Source organism: Folsomia candida, unplaced genomic scaffold (genome assembly GCF_002217175.1).
Source record: "Folsomia candida strain VU population unplaced genomic scaffold, ASM221717v1 Fcan01_Sc031, whole genome shotgun sequence".
NCBI classification, from domain to species: domain Eukaryota; kingdom Metazoa; phylum Arthropoda; class Collembola; order Entomobryomorpha; family Isotomidae; genus Folsomia; species Folsomia candida.
The window spans coordinates 184,988-202,256 of NW_019091223.1; the positions used below are offsets into that span (position 1 = coordinate 184,988).

The 17,269-nt window shown below is 35.9% G+C and overlaps 2 protein-coding genes across 3 annotated transcripts; both read left to right on the top strand.

Moving 5' to 3' along the window:
• Positions 1–405: 405 nt before the first annotated feature.
• LOC118439132 lies at positions 406–3,894 on the top strand. Of its 2 annotated transcripts, XM_035860175.1 has the most exons (3): positions 406–618; positions 1,534–1,788; positions 2,434–3,894. In XM_035860175.1, exon 3 carries the CDS (start codon positions 2,518–2,520, stop codon positions 3,727–3,729), a length of 1,212 nt encoding a protein of 403 aa, XP_035716068.1. In that variant the 5' UTR covers positions 406–618; positions 1,534–1,788; positions 2,434–2,517; the 3' UTR covers positions 3,730–3,894. The 2 variants fall into 2 exon arrangements, with proteins under 2 accessions (XP_035716068.1, XP_035716069.1); XM_035860176.1 differs by lacking the exon at positions 2,434–3,894 and having other exon boundaries at positions 1,534–2,043.
• Positions 3,895–13,797: 9,903 nt separating this feature from the next.
• LOC118439165 lies at positions 13,798–16,898 on the top strand. Its single transcript, XM_035860252.1, has 3 exons — positions 13,798–13,988; positions 14,487–14,693; positions 15,024–16,898. The coding sequence occupies exons 1-3, from the start codon at positions 13,941–13,943 to the stop codon at positions 15,753–15,755; spliced, it is 987 nt and encodes a 328-aa protein (XP_035716145.1). The 5' UTR covers positions 13,798–13,940; the 3' UTR covers positions 15,756–16,898.
• The last annotated feature ends 371 nt before the right edge of the window (positions 16,899–17,269 follow it).

Sequence of the window (17,269 nt, forward strand, 5' to 3'; positions counted from 1 at the left end):
ATTTTGTATGTTAGGAATGTTTGTCACACCTTCGTTGAAAAAGGGCTTGATATAGAAATGCTACCAGCCCTCAACCTTTTTGTCCTTTTTTCTCTTGAAAAATGTGGATTTTACGACTCCTTGATGGTGGGTACTTTATTTATCGGCTAAATTTGTCCCAGGCAAGGGGCCGTCCGTAAATTTCGTAACGCAAAAATCGTGATTTTCTATACCCCCCTTTAACATGTGCAACGTAAGTGCGATATCATTGAAGAAGTAGACCACCCCCCTGTCCCCATTCCCGGTACGTAATTTATGGACGGTCCCTAAGGCATAATGACCCAACGAATTATTTTTATCCATATTTTGTTTAAGTAAAAAGGGTTCTTTTCCGTTCATTCACTTAAAACTCAGTTGTTAAAGGGATTCTCCTGTTCTTCCCTCTGGTTGAATAAAGTTACGAGGAAGATTTTAAAAATTAAAGATTGAATTTATACTTGAACTTTTCAGTGTACACAAATATTCGCAATTTTCAATAATCTCAGATTATTAATCTAGTATAATATTCAAGTTCATATTCTAATAATCGAAATGGAAAACTCTACCAAGATTCGGCACCTAATTTCTAACCTGCCCGAGGTATGTAGATAATAATAGACTTGTATCATACAAGTAGTATGTAATTGATTCTGAAATATTTCTTAATACCAATGGCGCAATTGAATACATATGTTTTGTGGTCTCGTATAGTCAAATGGTAAAAAATGTAGTTGGTTGAAAATAATTTCATGTTATAAAATTGAATTTAGAACTAAATACAATTCATGCATAAATTACTCTGGCGTCAAAATATCGAAAACATCTAAATATACAAATTTAATGTAAGTAATTCTTTGATATTTTCTTGAAAAGTCGATGGTAAAAAGTAGATTTTTGAAATATTTTTCTTCCTAAATTTTTGTTGCTTTTCCTATACCGACCAGTGAAGAAATTATAAATGCTGTTATGTAGTAGTAATTATGAAATAAGCATCGTATGTACAGTCTTAGAAATGGGGTTACGATTCTAGCCAATAAGTCCACGTATGTGAGTCAACCGCCGTGGTAATAAGTTTATCCTCGAGTGGTTACAATAGTTACGGACTACATACCTAATTAAGTTTCACCAACTTTGTATTAAATTGTCACCAGAGCTAATAAATTTATCTATAACCAGTTGGTGACAAATTCATATCCACGGCGGTAGAGTCACACATTTAATTTTTGGTTCTAATCGTAACCCCATTTCTAAGAGTGTACCTGGGGACAAATTTGTTAAAAAACCGGTGGTTAAAGTTCGCTAAATCACATCTTAGGTAAATTTAATCTTTAAAGTCTTTAAGGTATGATAAAAATTGTATTTATTTCAACACTAATGAAATTGATGACACCTTAGAAATTGGTATTTAATGAGATCAACTCAATATGGGTAAAGTAGAACTATAAATCGCCCTTCCAAGCATGTGACTTTTAAATTATTCGAAGTTCAATAATTCAAATATTGTTTTATTTTCAGGTAATTCACAAAATTATGGAATTCCTGCCCAGTTCCGACTTAGAAGCGGCCTCACTGGTCAACCACACGTGGGAGGAGGAAGCCCTTAACCATCTCTTGGTCAGAAATCCGATCGACATTCACCTTCTCGACGTCACCGACCCCTCCGATGTACTCCTCCCTCTGAAGAACCTGTCCCCTGCATACCTCTGAATCTTTTTTCATAAGGGGACCAAGGCGAACAGTTATCATGAACTCCAATTGAGAGTGAAACAGGTGTCGAACAAATTTGAGAATATTTTTTTTTAATTTTGAGATGAATTAATATTAAATAAATATTTATTCATCTATATTATAAGCTGGAAATGTCTGTTGGCAACGGAAGTGAAAGTAAATGTTCCGCAACGGAAGTGAAAGTACGGAAAGTCAAGTTTACAATGGTGCGAAAATTCAAAATAAATTAAATTACAGGCCAGAACGTGAGATACTCTTTGTGGGCTTATTAATAACAGAAATGTATAGAAAAAAGTATACAAGATTGTTACGTATTTCCTAGTAATATCATTGCATTAAAATTGTTTGAGGATTATTTTTAAAGTTTTAATTTTCCCGGCATTCCAAGCGTCAAATTCATTTCACTTCTGTCGGCGTTACAGAATTTCACCCGGCGGGAGACGGGCTTATATGCTAGTTTTATAGATAATCATTAAGAACGAATGAACTAATTGTATTTTTATTCATTTTTGGCGTTACACGCAGTAGACGGGATATATTGCGAAACACTTCTCAGGCGAATTTGAGATTTAATTAGTAATAAAAATGAAGAATGAATCAATATTTATTTTCAAAATGAATGAATACCAGTGGAATTTCTTGTTGATATTTTTGGTTGAATTTTGAATGAAAAATTTCTTTGAACAGGTATCCAACAACGTGGACAACTTGGTGGATCCATTTAACTCGATAAAATTCAAAACCGTGACAAAATTATACCTCGATTTCCCCATGGACAACAACTTGCGACACGTGGCGTGTAATTTGGTAAAAATCCTGGGAAATGAATCCTTCCAAAATTTGAAATCTTTGGAATTGCATCCGACAATGGCGAATTACCAGGAAGCCTATTCCTCCAAAGTCAACTGGACGGACGTTTTTCCGGAAAATGTGTGCTACCCGGGAAAAAAACTGACAATTTTAATCTTAGACATGGGTGATTTATACATTCCGTATTTCTCGGGGACAAAATTACGTAAAATTGTCTCCTTAACGACCCGAATTCTCTCGAATTTCCGGCACGTGGCCAAGCTCAAAATGTCGGGCGTCCCCGGTGGGATTTTTGACCTGAGAAGTGTCACCTTGCCCCAACTGAGGGTGATATCCTTGAGAAAATGGGACCGTTTGGCGATTCACTACGCCGCAAATGATAAAGTCGTGCAGCTCTACAGATTCAAATTACCGCTTGGCGGAAACTTTGAAAACGTGACGCGCTACGAGTTTAACGTCCTCCCAGTGGACAGTGTCTACCAGTTCGACTTGTTTCGTCTCCTCGCCCCCCAGCTGGAGCAAGTTTGCATCTTTTCCGTGACAAGGTGCACCCCGAAAAGCCTTCCCATCCACGTGGTCCCGGTTCTCCCACGGTTAAAGGTTTTCGAAGTTTCGCGAGACCAAAGAAGTAACGCATGGGAAACCTGGTTTCGACCCGAGCTCTGTTTGCGTTTTGAAAGTGGTGAAGGGAATTCGGTTAAATTAGTTTATGCGATACAGTTCCCGCTCCTGGAGAAGTTAAGGGTGCACGTGGTCCCGGGGTGGTTTGAGGAGAAGAGAAACCCGTGTGAAGAACATTTGGATTTTGAAGCGACCATGCTTTTACTGTGTGAAAACTTTTTGGCGGATGGGATCGATCCGTGTGAGACGGTGAGAAATTTGGACATTTCGTTCCCCCAGGGGGGAAATTTGGGGAGTATGGAAATGATAAAGCGGTGTGGGTGTAAACATGTTAATTGTGCGTGTTGGGGGTGGAAGGAGGAGGTTCCCAATTTCTATGAGAGGATTTTCACAATTTTTCCGAATCTTGAATATTATGTGGTGGAGATGGGAAGAGCAAATGTGAGAGCGGCAAGGATTCAAAAGATTGCCGAGATGGGAGTCAAGTGGGGGCTTTTTAAGGAGGAGGGTGACTTTGAGAAGATGCTGGGGAGCTACGAGACAGGACAATAAATAGAAATAGACGCAATAATTTAAATAGAAATAGAAAGTTAGAAATTTGGGGAAAATTAAGTTCAAAATTGTTTTGAAAGAAGCCTTTTAAATATCCACCGGACTGATTTTAAATTGTGCAAGCTCAAAAATGAGTTGACCCGTATTTTTGCGTTTTCCTGAATGGGGATGTTTACGTTCGTGGCCGAATTTTCAAAAAAAAAAAATTCGGCCAAAATTCGGATTTTAAAAAACGCTGTAACTTTTCGAATTTTAACCCAATTTGAAAAAATAAACCCAATTTTTGTCCAGAATTACATTCCTGAAAATGCCAAAATTCATTTTTAAGAATTTCAAACATTTGATATTGCCATGCTATTTCTGAATTTTTAGAAACCCAAAAACCGATAATTTTTTGAAAATTAAAAGTTTTTTAAAATGAATTTTTATGTTTTCAGGGAAGTAATTCTGAACAAAAAATGGGTTTATTTTTTGAAATCGCATTAAAATTCGAAAAATTACAACATTTAAAAAAAATCTGAGTTTGGCTGAATTTCTTCTTTTAATTCCATCAAACATGCCCATTCAAGAAAACGAAAAAATACGGGTTTACTTATTTTTGAACGTGAACAATTTAAAACTAGTCTGGCGGATATCGGCGATAACCACCTCACACCTCCGCATTGTGAGTTACGTAATTTTATGCTAAATTAAACCTACTAATTATAATATTAGTAATTCTAATATATACTTGTTGATATGAATTTATTTTATGAGAATGCAGTTTCAGAACTCGCCCATCGTAAAATGTACGATTTTTTAATGAGCTAAAAATTTTCTAGCTCCCACATTGTCCATAAAACCGTGCTTGTTAACTTCATAATTCTCATACCCCCTTAAGAATAATTCTACCCTTCTTAAAAGTTCAGTCTAAAGTCGTTATTATGTAAGTAGGCTGTGCTAAATAAATAAATAAAATATCAAAAAAAGTCTGTTTTTTACTATTGAGTTTTCCACAAAATACCTATGTATGTACTAACGAAACACTTACATTTTCAGAAATCTGAATTTTTTAAGAATATTTACAGGTTATGTATGACTTGTTTATTTGGTCTCTTAGGGATATATTTTGAATACATTATATGACGAATTTGATCTAGTTAAAAGAGGTTAAAAACATAAATTTTTATTCTGGTTTACTGGGTTGTGATTAGCAGAAGTTTTGGCAGTAGGAATTTGGAATTGTATTTCTGTTAGATAATATATTTAAATACATATATGTGCACATAAATAATAGTAAATCTGCATACTACGCCTCGTAATCTATGAGTACAGACATGTGGAAATTACTATTTATGATTTACTGTAACTATTCATGAGAACGTCTCAAACAGTTGGAAACACAATCTTAAAAGTGATGTGCCCACCTGTGCTTAAAAAGTGCTTGATGCAGAAACGTGACTAAGGAGGACAACCCTTCACTGACAGAACCATCGATCTTGCTGCCTTTTGGATATGTTGTAGTCCTAGGTGAGTCTAGCAAAATTGAAGAAGGATTTCATTCCATGGCCCCATTTGCGACCGCCACACCCACTCAAAGGTGCGAAAAACACGAAAAATACCCTGTTTTCGTTAATTCAAAAAATCACCAAAAATCCAATTTTGATTGGATTTTCATAATTCAAGCGTTTTTGTGATCTTCGATAGTTGCCCTATCGTATCTAATAGCAAACTCAATTTTTTTAAATTTTGATTTTTTAAAGGCATACCCCTGGTCAGGAAATTTACGAATTTTACTTTTAATTTTCTGTCGGTGAAGGGTTGTCCTCCTTAGTTTTAACCTCTTTATGCCTTTTCTAGTCAGGAAGAGAGCTTCCTTTACATATTTTATTTAAACGTCAATTAATCGTATAACATTGATTAATACGTTGCCACATTTACTAGGTATTCTTCTACTACGTCTTTTTAATTGGGAACGTCCATGTATCACGTCATCTACAAGGAAAGTAGATTTATTACTCACTTCCCTATCCTAGCTTGACAAGAGTCAGATTAGCAGCACGAAACCACCACCAACCCACATTTTGGATGACTTAACGTATGGACGTTCCCAACCCTCAGGTCCCAAGATCAGGTAATTAGTTATGTGTTCGCCTAATTTTAAACAGTTGATTTTGAAACATTTGAGTAAAAATCCCCCATTCTTGACCATCCCTATTCTACCAATGTCAAGCATAACACGAGTAAGATCAGCGACGAAAACCTCCCTCCCGCTTTTGACAACGTAATATTTAAACGTTCCCCATGTCAAGCAGGTAATGAGTTTCCAAGATTAGGTAAATTGTCGGCCATCGCGACCACAACGATGTAATTTTGAGCTTGCCGCGCGTTCCTGCGATCTCTTTCGATCTGCTTGATGAACGACCCAGAACCATATATGTTCAAAAATATTTATTCATTCAAAGTTCAACAATTCGAAGCCTTGAAAAAATATTAATTCCTTGTTCACTCATTCATACGCTCAAAATAAGGTAGTAATGAATCATTACCATGCGAAATCACTATGTGTCTCTACCACTTCGGTTACGATTTGTCGTAGAAATGGTAATAATAAGTTCAGGGAAATTCAAATTCATTACCAAATATTAAGGAAGTGAATACCATTATGTATTAAATTTGAATTTCCCTGAACTTATTATTACCATTTCTACGACAAATCGTAACCGAAGTGGTAGAGACACATAGTGATTCCGCATGGTAATGATTCATTGCTACCTTATTTTGAGTGTAATATGCAAAAAATATTCATTAATTATTCAACACTTATTCATTACTGACCATTCCTTCATTATTCATTTTATTTAAAATTCACAGTATTATTTTAATTTTCCAACTTTCCCTATATATTAAGCATTGAGTAAAAAATGAATAAAGAAAAAAATATTTATACATAATTCATTCACACGAATTACGCAGATAACCATTCAATATTCATTAATTCAAAAATCAGAACAAAATATTCATCCAATATTCATTCAATTTTTGAATATTGAATGAATAAATTATTCATTCATGATTAAATGAATGAATGTGAACATGTCTGCCCAGAACGGGTTTCCGAGCAGGATTGAAATAAAGGTTTTCGGCTCGCGGAGAAACAGGAGGTACATTGGAATGCGAACATGATCAACCACGCGGTAATTTCCTAGATGAAAAGGGTCAGATTGTACAGTATCCAGAACACGCAGAGGTTGACGTTTTACTAAATATGTTGATGGTTAAACCGATTAGAATTTTGTAAAATTTATACTCTTGAAAATTTTTAAGCGAATTCATTATTTCTTCGAAAAGAAAGATAGTGCTTTTCGTATCGTGAAATTAATGACGAAAATTGTTGCCATGACAAAATGGCGTTACGATTTTTACGAAGCTGGGCCTATTAGTTTTTCTTCGTAAACTGTACTAATGATACGAAGAAGTAATGAAAGTTCAGCATTTGGGGAGAAACCGGGTAAGGTATTTGATGCCCGCATTTCCCACTTCCCAATGTCACAATTCTTTTGAAGCAGTGGTGTGAGTGAAGGTGTGGTGATCAACGCAGGTAGATAATGGGGATGTTCACGTCAAGCTTTAAACATTGTGTTACTCACGAGTTTTCTGAGATTATCTCGTCAGTGAGTATTTATTTCATTTACTAAAATCCAAACTTTGCTCTACTCTTCTCCATATCTGTTCGCTGTCATTCATTTGATTAATTATGTCACTCAATGATAGCGAGTGAAAATAAGCGAAAGTTCCTGCCATTTGCATGCAAATAACTGAATGATCTAATGAGTTTAGACTATGATTGTGAATGAATGGATTTTTTTAATCTTTCATTTTCACCCTATAATTAATACATAGTGCGAAGTAAGGAATGAAGTATGATGAAGAGAAATGAAATGGATTTTATAGATAATGACTGACTCTGAATGAAAATGTCCAGTCAGAAATCGGGATGATGGGTGCTTGAATGAATTTTTTTAATACATAAATAATAATAGCTATTGTAAAACCCGGGCGTCTATTTACTTTTAATTTGCCCTTTTGCGCACGAACTTTACAAAGATAAAACAATTTAATAGGTTACAATGAATGCAGCAAATTAAATGCATTTTGAAATGAGGAAAAGATATTATGCTCTTGAATACATTTATAAAGGTAGTAACGTTGGGAAGGTGCCGTACGTAAATAAGTCGTATGATCTATTTTCGGGGAGATTTAACCCCTAACCCCGTCGTATGACTTTTAGACCCACGTTATAATTGGCATTGGAAGAATAGGATGCCGTCCCCCCTACTCCACTCAAAAAAATCGCATTCTTACTTGTCGGTCCCTATGTAGATATGACTGAAATAATACACTAAAAAAATTACATTAAACATTCATCACAATAGCCCAACATAATTCGGAAATTCACCCATGATACCATTTTTATTTTATTTTGACCTATAATCGAATGTAATATCAACTCAGTTTTTCTTTTCCATCCCGCGCTGGTATCCTTCCCATGCTATTAGTATGGTAGGGATACGAAGCGGGAATCAAATTTTTGGTGCAGTAATTCTGAGTCAGTAGTAAGCAGCTTCTGCTTGACACATGTATGTAATATGGCGAGTAGGTATGAGTTTGAACATGCTGTGTTATCAAACAAGATTGGTTCTTTTAATGAGACACGATCGCTTAACAAAAATTAATGAAGTTTCAGCCTCGATGAACAAAACAAAAGTATAATTACCGGAAACCCTTGGATCGATGAAGGACACCAAGCAATAACTAGTTCACTTTATGTAGATATTCGTTTCGAAATAGTAGCAACAAAATATCTTCGGACCGAGTATTTATTTCAGAAAAGTATTCTCCTACTTGCTAAGACAGTATCTGAACCCTTCCTTTGGTATTGATGTTCTACTTATTTTAAAGCAAACTGATTATGGATGATCCCCAGTTGTTAAACTTTGGCGATTACTGACACCCTCGTAGTAAAATCAAGATCAGGTTAAGAAAATTAAAATATTTACAGGTTAAAATTATGTAAGACTTGGCTCAGAAAGGAAGGAAATCCAATAACATTACTTTCCATTTTCATAGAAACATGTCAATCGATTTTAACCCTTACTGCCTGCTCATGACGACCCTGTTGTCCTACTTCCATAGCTATGGCCATCAGGGTGAATTTCCCCTGACCAAATTCCTAGATGGGGGCCCAAAGTGTGACGTTCAGCTTTTTCTAAATGGGTCAGAACATCTCCGTTTTTCTCCGTCCTTCGGATATCCGACAACCATCATCTACGTGCCATCGTTCTTGCAGAATTTCAAGGGATGGCATCGATTCCGTGAATCCGGAGAAGTGGCTAATTTTACGCTGAACACTCTTCAGCTCCGGATTGGAAAGGGTGGAATAAGTCTATTTTTCAACTATTGGGAGTACACTGTCAATGGTTTGAACTGGCTCGCAGCGGCAAACCGGCATTCTTTACGCTTCAACAAGGTATATATCGAGTCCAAAGACGCGACCTTAATTTTGGTAGGATCATCCGTAGCCTTGGGCCAAACCTATAATTTTTCACGGGTGAATTACGAAGGTGCCTTAAACCTTTTTCTGGCATTCGCTTCAGAAAATTTCGCTGAATTCGAACTCTGCAGCTTTATAGAGTGGCAGAAATTTTCCACAAAGCAAATGAACTGTCACAAGAAGAAAATTCATCCCACAAAAAATCTGGATGATCTTCGTTCTTCAAAGTCAGCCTCTTGTTGGTTAATCGATTTCGAAAGTGGACTGACCATGAAAACAGCATCCTCATACAGACCAACCAACCCTTTTGATCGACCAAAAAATTCGTCAACCACAACGAAAGAATATCTATTTCGAGAAGTTCTCCACAGGGGAAATACATCTCTGTGTCAACGCTCCGAAAGCTGGAGTCAACCGCCCGTCATACATAGGTGAAGTTGGAAGCACCGCTGAATTTCTTTGGGGTAAAAAGAGCCTGCCACTAGGTTTTATCGGTCAAGAATTTTTGACATGTTACTCGGAATCTTTTATTACTTTTGAGTTTTATCTTACCCCATTCCAACCACACCTATGGATGGGTTTTCTCATTTCCCTGGTTTTGGTTGTCGGTTGCTTGACCGGCTACATAAAGTACTGGAAGGACGTCGATGCCACGTCAACTATAGGAGATAGTACATCGTTCTCCCCATGGTTGTACGTTTTGTCTACCCTGTTTGAGGAAACTAATTCTGTTCCGTCCGTCTTAGAGGAAAAGATCTATTATAGACTCGTCTTTGGGATTTGGGCCATAGTTGCTGTCGTTTTCACAAATTTCTATAATGGAATCATGATTGAGAACTTAATCGCTACTCTCCCACGAAGTGAAATAAAAAGTTGGAACGATATTATATGTGAAAGGAACATTGGGACGGGGTCGATCAGAAATGTAACGAACTGGACGAATTCGACGGTAGTTCGAGATTTTTGGTACCAAGTTGTTAGCAACATATATCTCTTCTACGGAACTGGTGGGATTGAAAAGCCAAAAAAATTGAGGAATCCACTAGAATCAGAAAATTGTTTTCGTCTCCTTTCTGCCCCGTCCGTATTCCCTTCATATTTTAAAGGCCCGGCCTGGTTTCCCCCCAACAAGTTTTTTAAATTTTTACTAGGTGTTTTTCAAAAGATTCAACGTGAATTGAGCGTAGGCAATCTTGACATCCCAACATCTCCCGAAATGTACCTTCTAAGTCCAAAACACGGAAGAGAACTGAGCGACTTGAGCGAAAGGAACCAAACCATGTCCAAAAAAGAAATATCTGAACTATTTAGTAACCATCGAAATTTTAAAATGTGGAAAAACTGTGTACTGCGCAGGGTCGAAGGAGCTGGCACAAGAATTCATGTACCTATCCAAGACCTACTACTGGAAGAGGTGGCAAAGGAACCGGGACCTCTTAAGAATCTCTTTACTAAGACTGCTATTTGTAGATCCGGACAAATCCAGTATTCCCCAGTATTTTCAGTCTATGATTGAATCTGGAATTTGGAGGAGATTGGAAAAGGAACAATGGGCTAGGGATTCGGCTAGACGGGAGAAAAAATTAATGGAGAATGAACCCCAGGGTGCTGACCGTGTTGATATGAGCGGAAGTATTTTTACTATATTTGTCCTCTGTGGTATTGTCCTTGGATTATCTTGCGTCTGCTTCGGAACCGAACTTCGTTTACAAATTTTCTTGCAACTTAGTACAACATATGATCGACTAAAATATTATATTTCTTTGTAAATTGCATTGAATTTAGGAACAAGTTGAGCTTTGTAATATTGCAATACAGTATTATCATTTATTAAGTATATTCTAGAAAAATGTCATACAAAAGTCGTAGTATAACAAACAAAAATTTCGAATTTGAACCTGACATCGGGTTTGCCAGTAATGTTCTAATTTTATTCGGAATTATGCACATTCCTGTACCTTTCTGCAAAGTTTAAATGACACGTCACATAAATCTTCAACAGGATAAAGTAATTAATAATTCACCCAAAAATATATGTAAACATGCATGAAAATAGCCTTCCCTACTTTAGAAATTCTCTCATAATATTGTAATAACTTGTAATTTTATGGGCCTTGAGCCTTGTTAGACTTTTAAGAATAAATTATTATCATTATATTATTCTATGACCAATTTTTAAATTATTTAGATACCTACGCGGTTTGTCCTTGACACGTGTAGGTATTATGGTGAGTATGTACGTACATAGATGCAGATATGTCTTGGCATATAACGTGCCATGTTATTAAGTAAACATTAGGTATATTAATGCTGCACGGTTTTGTAATAAAAATTAATGAAGTATTTTAGTCCCGGTAAACGAAACAAGAATAAAATTATTAGACATTCCATATATCGAAGCAAGAGACGAATAAACAACAAATTTCGCTTTACGTATTGTTTTCCTTTAGCTGCGACATGACGTTTTCTTACCTTATACATAGTATTTGATTCTTTGTCATTTTACATAAGAACCGTTTTCAAATAAATATATCTTTCATAATTATTTCGAAGCTAAAATTGAGAGTAGTTTCTTCTTGGCACTATTTAATCCCAAAATCCATTCCATTCTTTGTATAAATCACTTTTCCAACGGGTATATTTATTTATAACATTATTTTTAAGAGTGTATTAATCTTGATGTGACGTTGTCGTAAGGTTGACTATGTGACTTACGTTATAAACGTGTACACATGTTCAAATATTTAGTTTTCATTCGAAACTCTTTTTTTTCAAATTCATTTTATTTCCCTTCATTCAACTTTATTTCATACTTCACGCCATTTATTTTATTACGGATAGGGTGAAAAATGAAAGTTGTTAAAATTTCTTTCATTCGTCTGGAATAACAAAATCTTTCTCTCATTTTGATTCAAGTGACAGGAAATTCATTCTCATTCATTGTTATTTAACATCATATGGAGTCAAATAAATGAAAGATATAGTTGTAAATGTGCATATCTTGTTGCGTTTATACGTGTACTTAAGATTAATGGCAGCACAGAATTTCCGTTTTATGAAAGAGAGGAAGATTTAAGATATCTTGGATGACGGGTTGTTGCGTAATCTCACTTTTCCCCTATCTAATGTATTTAAATTCAAAGTTTAAAATCCAATCAACTTAATGAGTTTTGAGATAAATTCAGCGTTTGATACTTTAATGCAAATCTAATTTTTGGTACTACAAACAAGTCGTTTTGAAATAAATTATTAAATTCATTTTTGCAGAAATTTATTGTTAAAAGATGGCTAATAAATTTGTTATTTTTTTCAAAACGACTTGTTTGTAGTGCCAAAAATTAGCTCTGCATTAAAGTATCAAAAGTTGAGTTTATTTCAAAACTCATGAAGTTGATTGGATTTTAAACTTTGAATTTAAAGACATTGAATAAGGGTAAGGTAAGAAAAAATTCTTTGATGGTGTAACAAGGGCCTTAATAAAAAATAAGAAACATTTCTTATTTCGGGGAAGCAACAAACCCTCTTTGATTTTCATTGCTTAAAAGGTTTTCCAATTTTTTAAATCCATGCTTACATATATAAATGAACCGATAAATCATTTATTCTTTCAGTATGTAATGCATATCTATTTAAAATTGATGCGTGAATACAAAAAAATGAGGCCAATTTGGTGGCAATTAGGCTAAGGATAAATTACAGTATTTACGTAGGAACGTCTCACATTTTTTTGTAAAAAAAAACGCTTCGTGCATAAACTTTGCAAGCTTTCTACTCTTAATATGAAAAAGGGATTTTAGCACTCTTTGCCGGCTGGTAGTTTAGTCATTGTCTAAATCTTATGGGTTTCTTTGCCCCAATCGAAGGGAGTAACGACCCTAATGGTTTTGACAGTTATTTGTATCCCTATTTTTTTCTAGAATGAAAAAATGTGTCCTTTCCCTTCATTCACTTAAAATTTAGTTGTGGATTATCACCCTCTTTTCTTCTCTGGGTAAGTAAAATTTTGAAGGAAGATTTTCAAAGCCGGTTAAAAAATTGAAATGGTGAATTGGACCAAGATTTGTCCCTTAATTTGTTCCCTGCCCGAAGCAAGTAGATAAATTTATGTACAAAATCAAGTTTGGTATACATATGATTTTCACACATATAAAGGGGTCAACCTCCGTATATTTATGGACGTTGGCCCACTTGAAAGTGGTGAGTTCATTTAATTTGAGGGTGTATTTATGGCATCAACCCACAAAAGCCAGCCAGTGACCAGTGGGAACGTTCATACATTACGTTTTAAAAAATGCTGTTTTTTTAAAACAACCTACATACCCACCCCTTCCCTATCTTACTAAGGTCAAGCTTAACTTGAGTAAGATAAACCCAAACCTCATTCATACCACCCTTTTTGAACACTTAATGTAGGAACGTTCCTCATGCAGGATTAGTGCAAGGGCTCGACCCTTTTTAGTGTTATTGTTGGCCTTGTATTTCCCAAAATTCTTAAAGAAACGTTCCTTCTCGCATAAAAGTATTTAACTCCCTGATGGAATAATTCCTCTTCTCGCCTCGGTTTAAACCAAAGCTTAAGGGTTTTAAGAGAAGTTGTATTTGCATTATTATTCAGTGTGTCCGTTATTTTTGATGCAATTTATAATCGTCCTATTTTGAAGTTTATATACATATTAAAATGGAGAATTCTGCCAAGACTTGTCACCTACTTACTAGCCTGCCCGAGGTATTTTAATTGTTTTCTAGACTTTCAAATATTTATTAAGAAGGAATGATTCCGATATATGTATGAGAATTTGGAATCTCACTTTATGTACCACTGTTTAATCAATTTGTTTAATTACAAATTTCTAAAATTTGATGAGATTTTGTGATAAATTTATAAATCAATAGTCTTGAAATACCAAAATGTTATTTTCATGATAAATGCAAATTTTCATGCCTAGTAAATTCTTAAATCGATAGTTTTCTTGTAATAAAGAAAAATTGGGTAGCTTTATCTTAACGATTGAGATGGTGAATTTGGTTAAAAAACTCATAAACCGAAATATACGATAAATTTAAATTTAAATTGCATGATAGAATTTTGCAGTTAAAGATATTGATTGAATATGGGTAGAGTTGGATTAAAAATCTATTTATGCAACGTCTACTCGTGATTATAAATATGTATTTTTTGAAGTTTAACAATTCTCGCCTTAAAATTTGTGTCCTTGGTTTTCAGATAATCCACAAAATTATGGAATTCCTGTCCAATTCAGACCTTGAGTCGGCCTCTATGGTCAATCCCGCGTGGGAGGGGGCAGCCCTAAAACATCTCCTGGTCCGAAATCCAGTCGATATTAACCTTCGCAATGTCACCGATCCCTCTGACGTTCTACTCCCCTTGATAAACTTGTCCCCTTCAAACGTCAGAATATTTTCACATGAGGTACCGGTTTACATTCATTTATTTTCATTGTTGACCATGAAAAATTATTCATTCGACGAATTCACAAAAATTGCTTGATTTTGTGAAAAATTCATTTTCATGATTTTTTTCAAAATTATTGAGCGAATATTTATTTATTTCATATTTATGAAGCCTAAACGAATAATAATATTCATTATTAGTTTTTTCCTTTATACTTAATGAATTAGATGTCGTGACAAATTCATCTGATAAGACTATTTTAAGATTAAAATAATAATTAAGAGTGATGAAGTATTAATTTTCAAATTTTGATGGACTGAAGGACTTTTTTTAACATTCTGTGCGCAGGAGTCCAACAACGTGGTTAATTTAGTGGACCTATTTAACTTAGCAAAATTCAAAACCGTGACAAAATTATACCTGTATTTCCCAGTAGACAACAACTTCCGGCATGTGGCGTGTAATTTGATCAAAATCCTGGAAAATGAATCCTTCAAAAATTTGAAATCGCTACAACTGCATCCAGGAATGGCCAATTACGAGCCAGCTTTTTCATCCAAATTAAAATGGAAGGACATATTTCCAGAAAATATGTCCTACCCGGGAAAAAACCTACCCCGGACTAATTTGACCTTGGACATGGGTTCTTTATACATTCCGTTTTTCACGGTGCAGAAATTCAGTAAAATTGTCTCTTTAACCACCCGAGTTCTCGCGGTTTTCCGGCAAGTGGCTAACCTAAAAATGTCGGCCATGCCGGGTGGGATTTTCGAGCAGAGTGGTATCAGCTTGCCCAACCTGCGGGCGTTATCATTGAAAAAATATTGGGGTTTGGAGCATCAGGATGGGCGAAATGAGGAAATCAAGAAATTTTACAAATTTAATCTACAGCTTAACTCAACTTTTGAAAATGTTACGCGGTACGAGTTCAACGTTCCCAGTAATGATTACTGTATCAATCAGTTCGAGCTATTTCGTTTCCTAGCCCCACAGTTGGAGCAGGTTTGCATCTCCTCCGTGAAAAGTTGTGCCCCGCAGGAACTTATCCCTCACGTAGTCCCGATTCTCCCACGGTTATAGGTTTTCGAAGTTTCACGAGACCAAAGAATGACTTACGGGAGACGTAGTCCGGTGATAAGCTGGTTTCGACCCGAGCTGTGCTTGGAGTTTGAAAGTGGTCGGGATTCGGTCAAGTTAGTTTATGCGAGACAGTTCCCGGTCCTGGAGAAGTTAAGGGTGCATGTGGTTCCGGGGTGGTTTGGGGAGAAGAGAAACCCGTGTGAAGAACATTTGGATTTTGAAGCGACCATGCTTTTACTGTGTGAAAACTTTTTGGCGGATGGGATCGATCCGTGTGAGACGGTGAGAAATTTGGACGTTTCGTTCCCCACGGGGGGCAAGGTGGGGAGTATGCTGATGACGAGGAGGTGTGGGTGTGAAGATGTTAATTGTCAGTGTTGGGGGTGGAAGGACGAGATTACCGATTTTTATGGGAGGATTTCGACAGTTTTTCCTAATCTTGACTATGATGTGGTGGAGAAGGGAAGGAAGAATGTGAGAGCGGCGAGAATTCAGAAAGTTAAGGAAATCGGGATGAAGTGGGGGATTTTTAGGGAGGATAAAGATTTCGAGGAGATGTTGAAGTTTGATAAGGCGGAATAGAAATTTCCGTAGAATTAGGATAAGTAGGGCAAGTTTTTTAATAAGTGGTTCATGGTTTGACGTTAAGCGAATTCCACTATATATAAAACATGCTTTAAAATATTAATAAACCGTAGTAACGTTACAAGTAGCTCACCCTGTCATAATGATTTGCATATAACTTTCCACCAAAGGTACGGAATAAGCCGACAAAATAGATTATCACTCTCATAGATTCTTGCACCAATAGTGCAATATAAACGGAAAAATATATTTTTAAAATCCGGAATTAGTTTGCACCACTAGTGCAACATTAGCGACCAACGGGATACAAAGTTTTGAAAACTTTGAAAAAATCGTATGGTTTTTTCTCCCGACATTCTGCAACATTGGTGCATAGGGCATCCCTTTCCCAATTATGTATTATCAAATGTATATATTTTAGCGTCAATAGTGCAGAATAATCGAACAAATGGACATGATTTTGGAAGGGAAATAGACGGCCCAATTGTTATGCATCATTAATTTTTGGGGGGAAATAGATGGCCCAATTGTTACGCATCATTTTTAATAACCAATTGCTCGGTACGAACGGTACTACTTATTCCAAAATTATAGTCCTATCTCGATCTATTTGCTGAATTAACTTGCACCATTTGCGCTCGGATTGTTCTATACCAATGGTGGGACCAAACAAGTCTATAATGGACAAGGGGATTTTTAATCAGCATCAATTGATGCAAAAAACTCGTCAACGGACGGACGGACGGACAAGAGGAATTCAATAGCTCCCGTGCTACGCAGGGTGAGCTAATAATAAACCGTAGTAACGTTAGAAGTAGCTCACCCTGCAATATAAATTAGGATGCATATAATTTTTCACCAATGGTGCCGAATAAGTGCACAAAATAAGTATGAAACTCTATAATTTGGTTCCAATGGTGTATTATAAT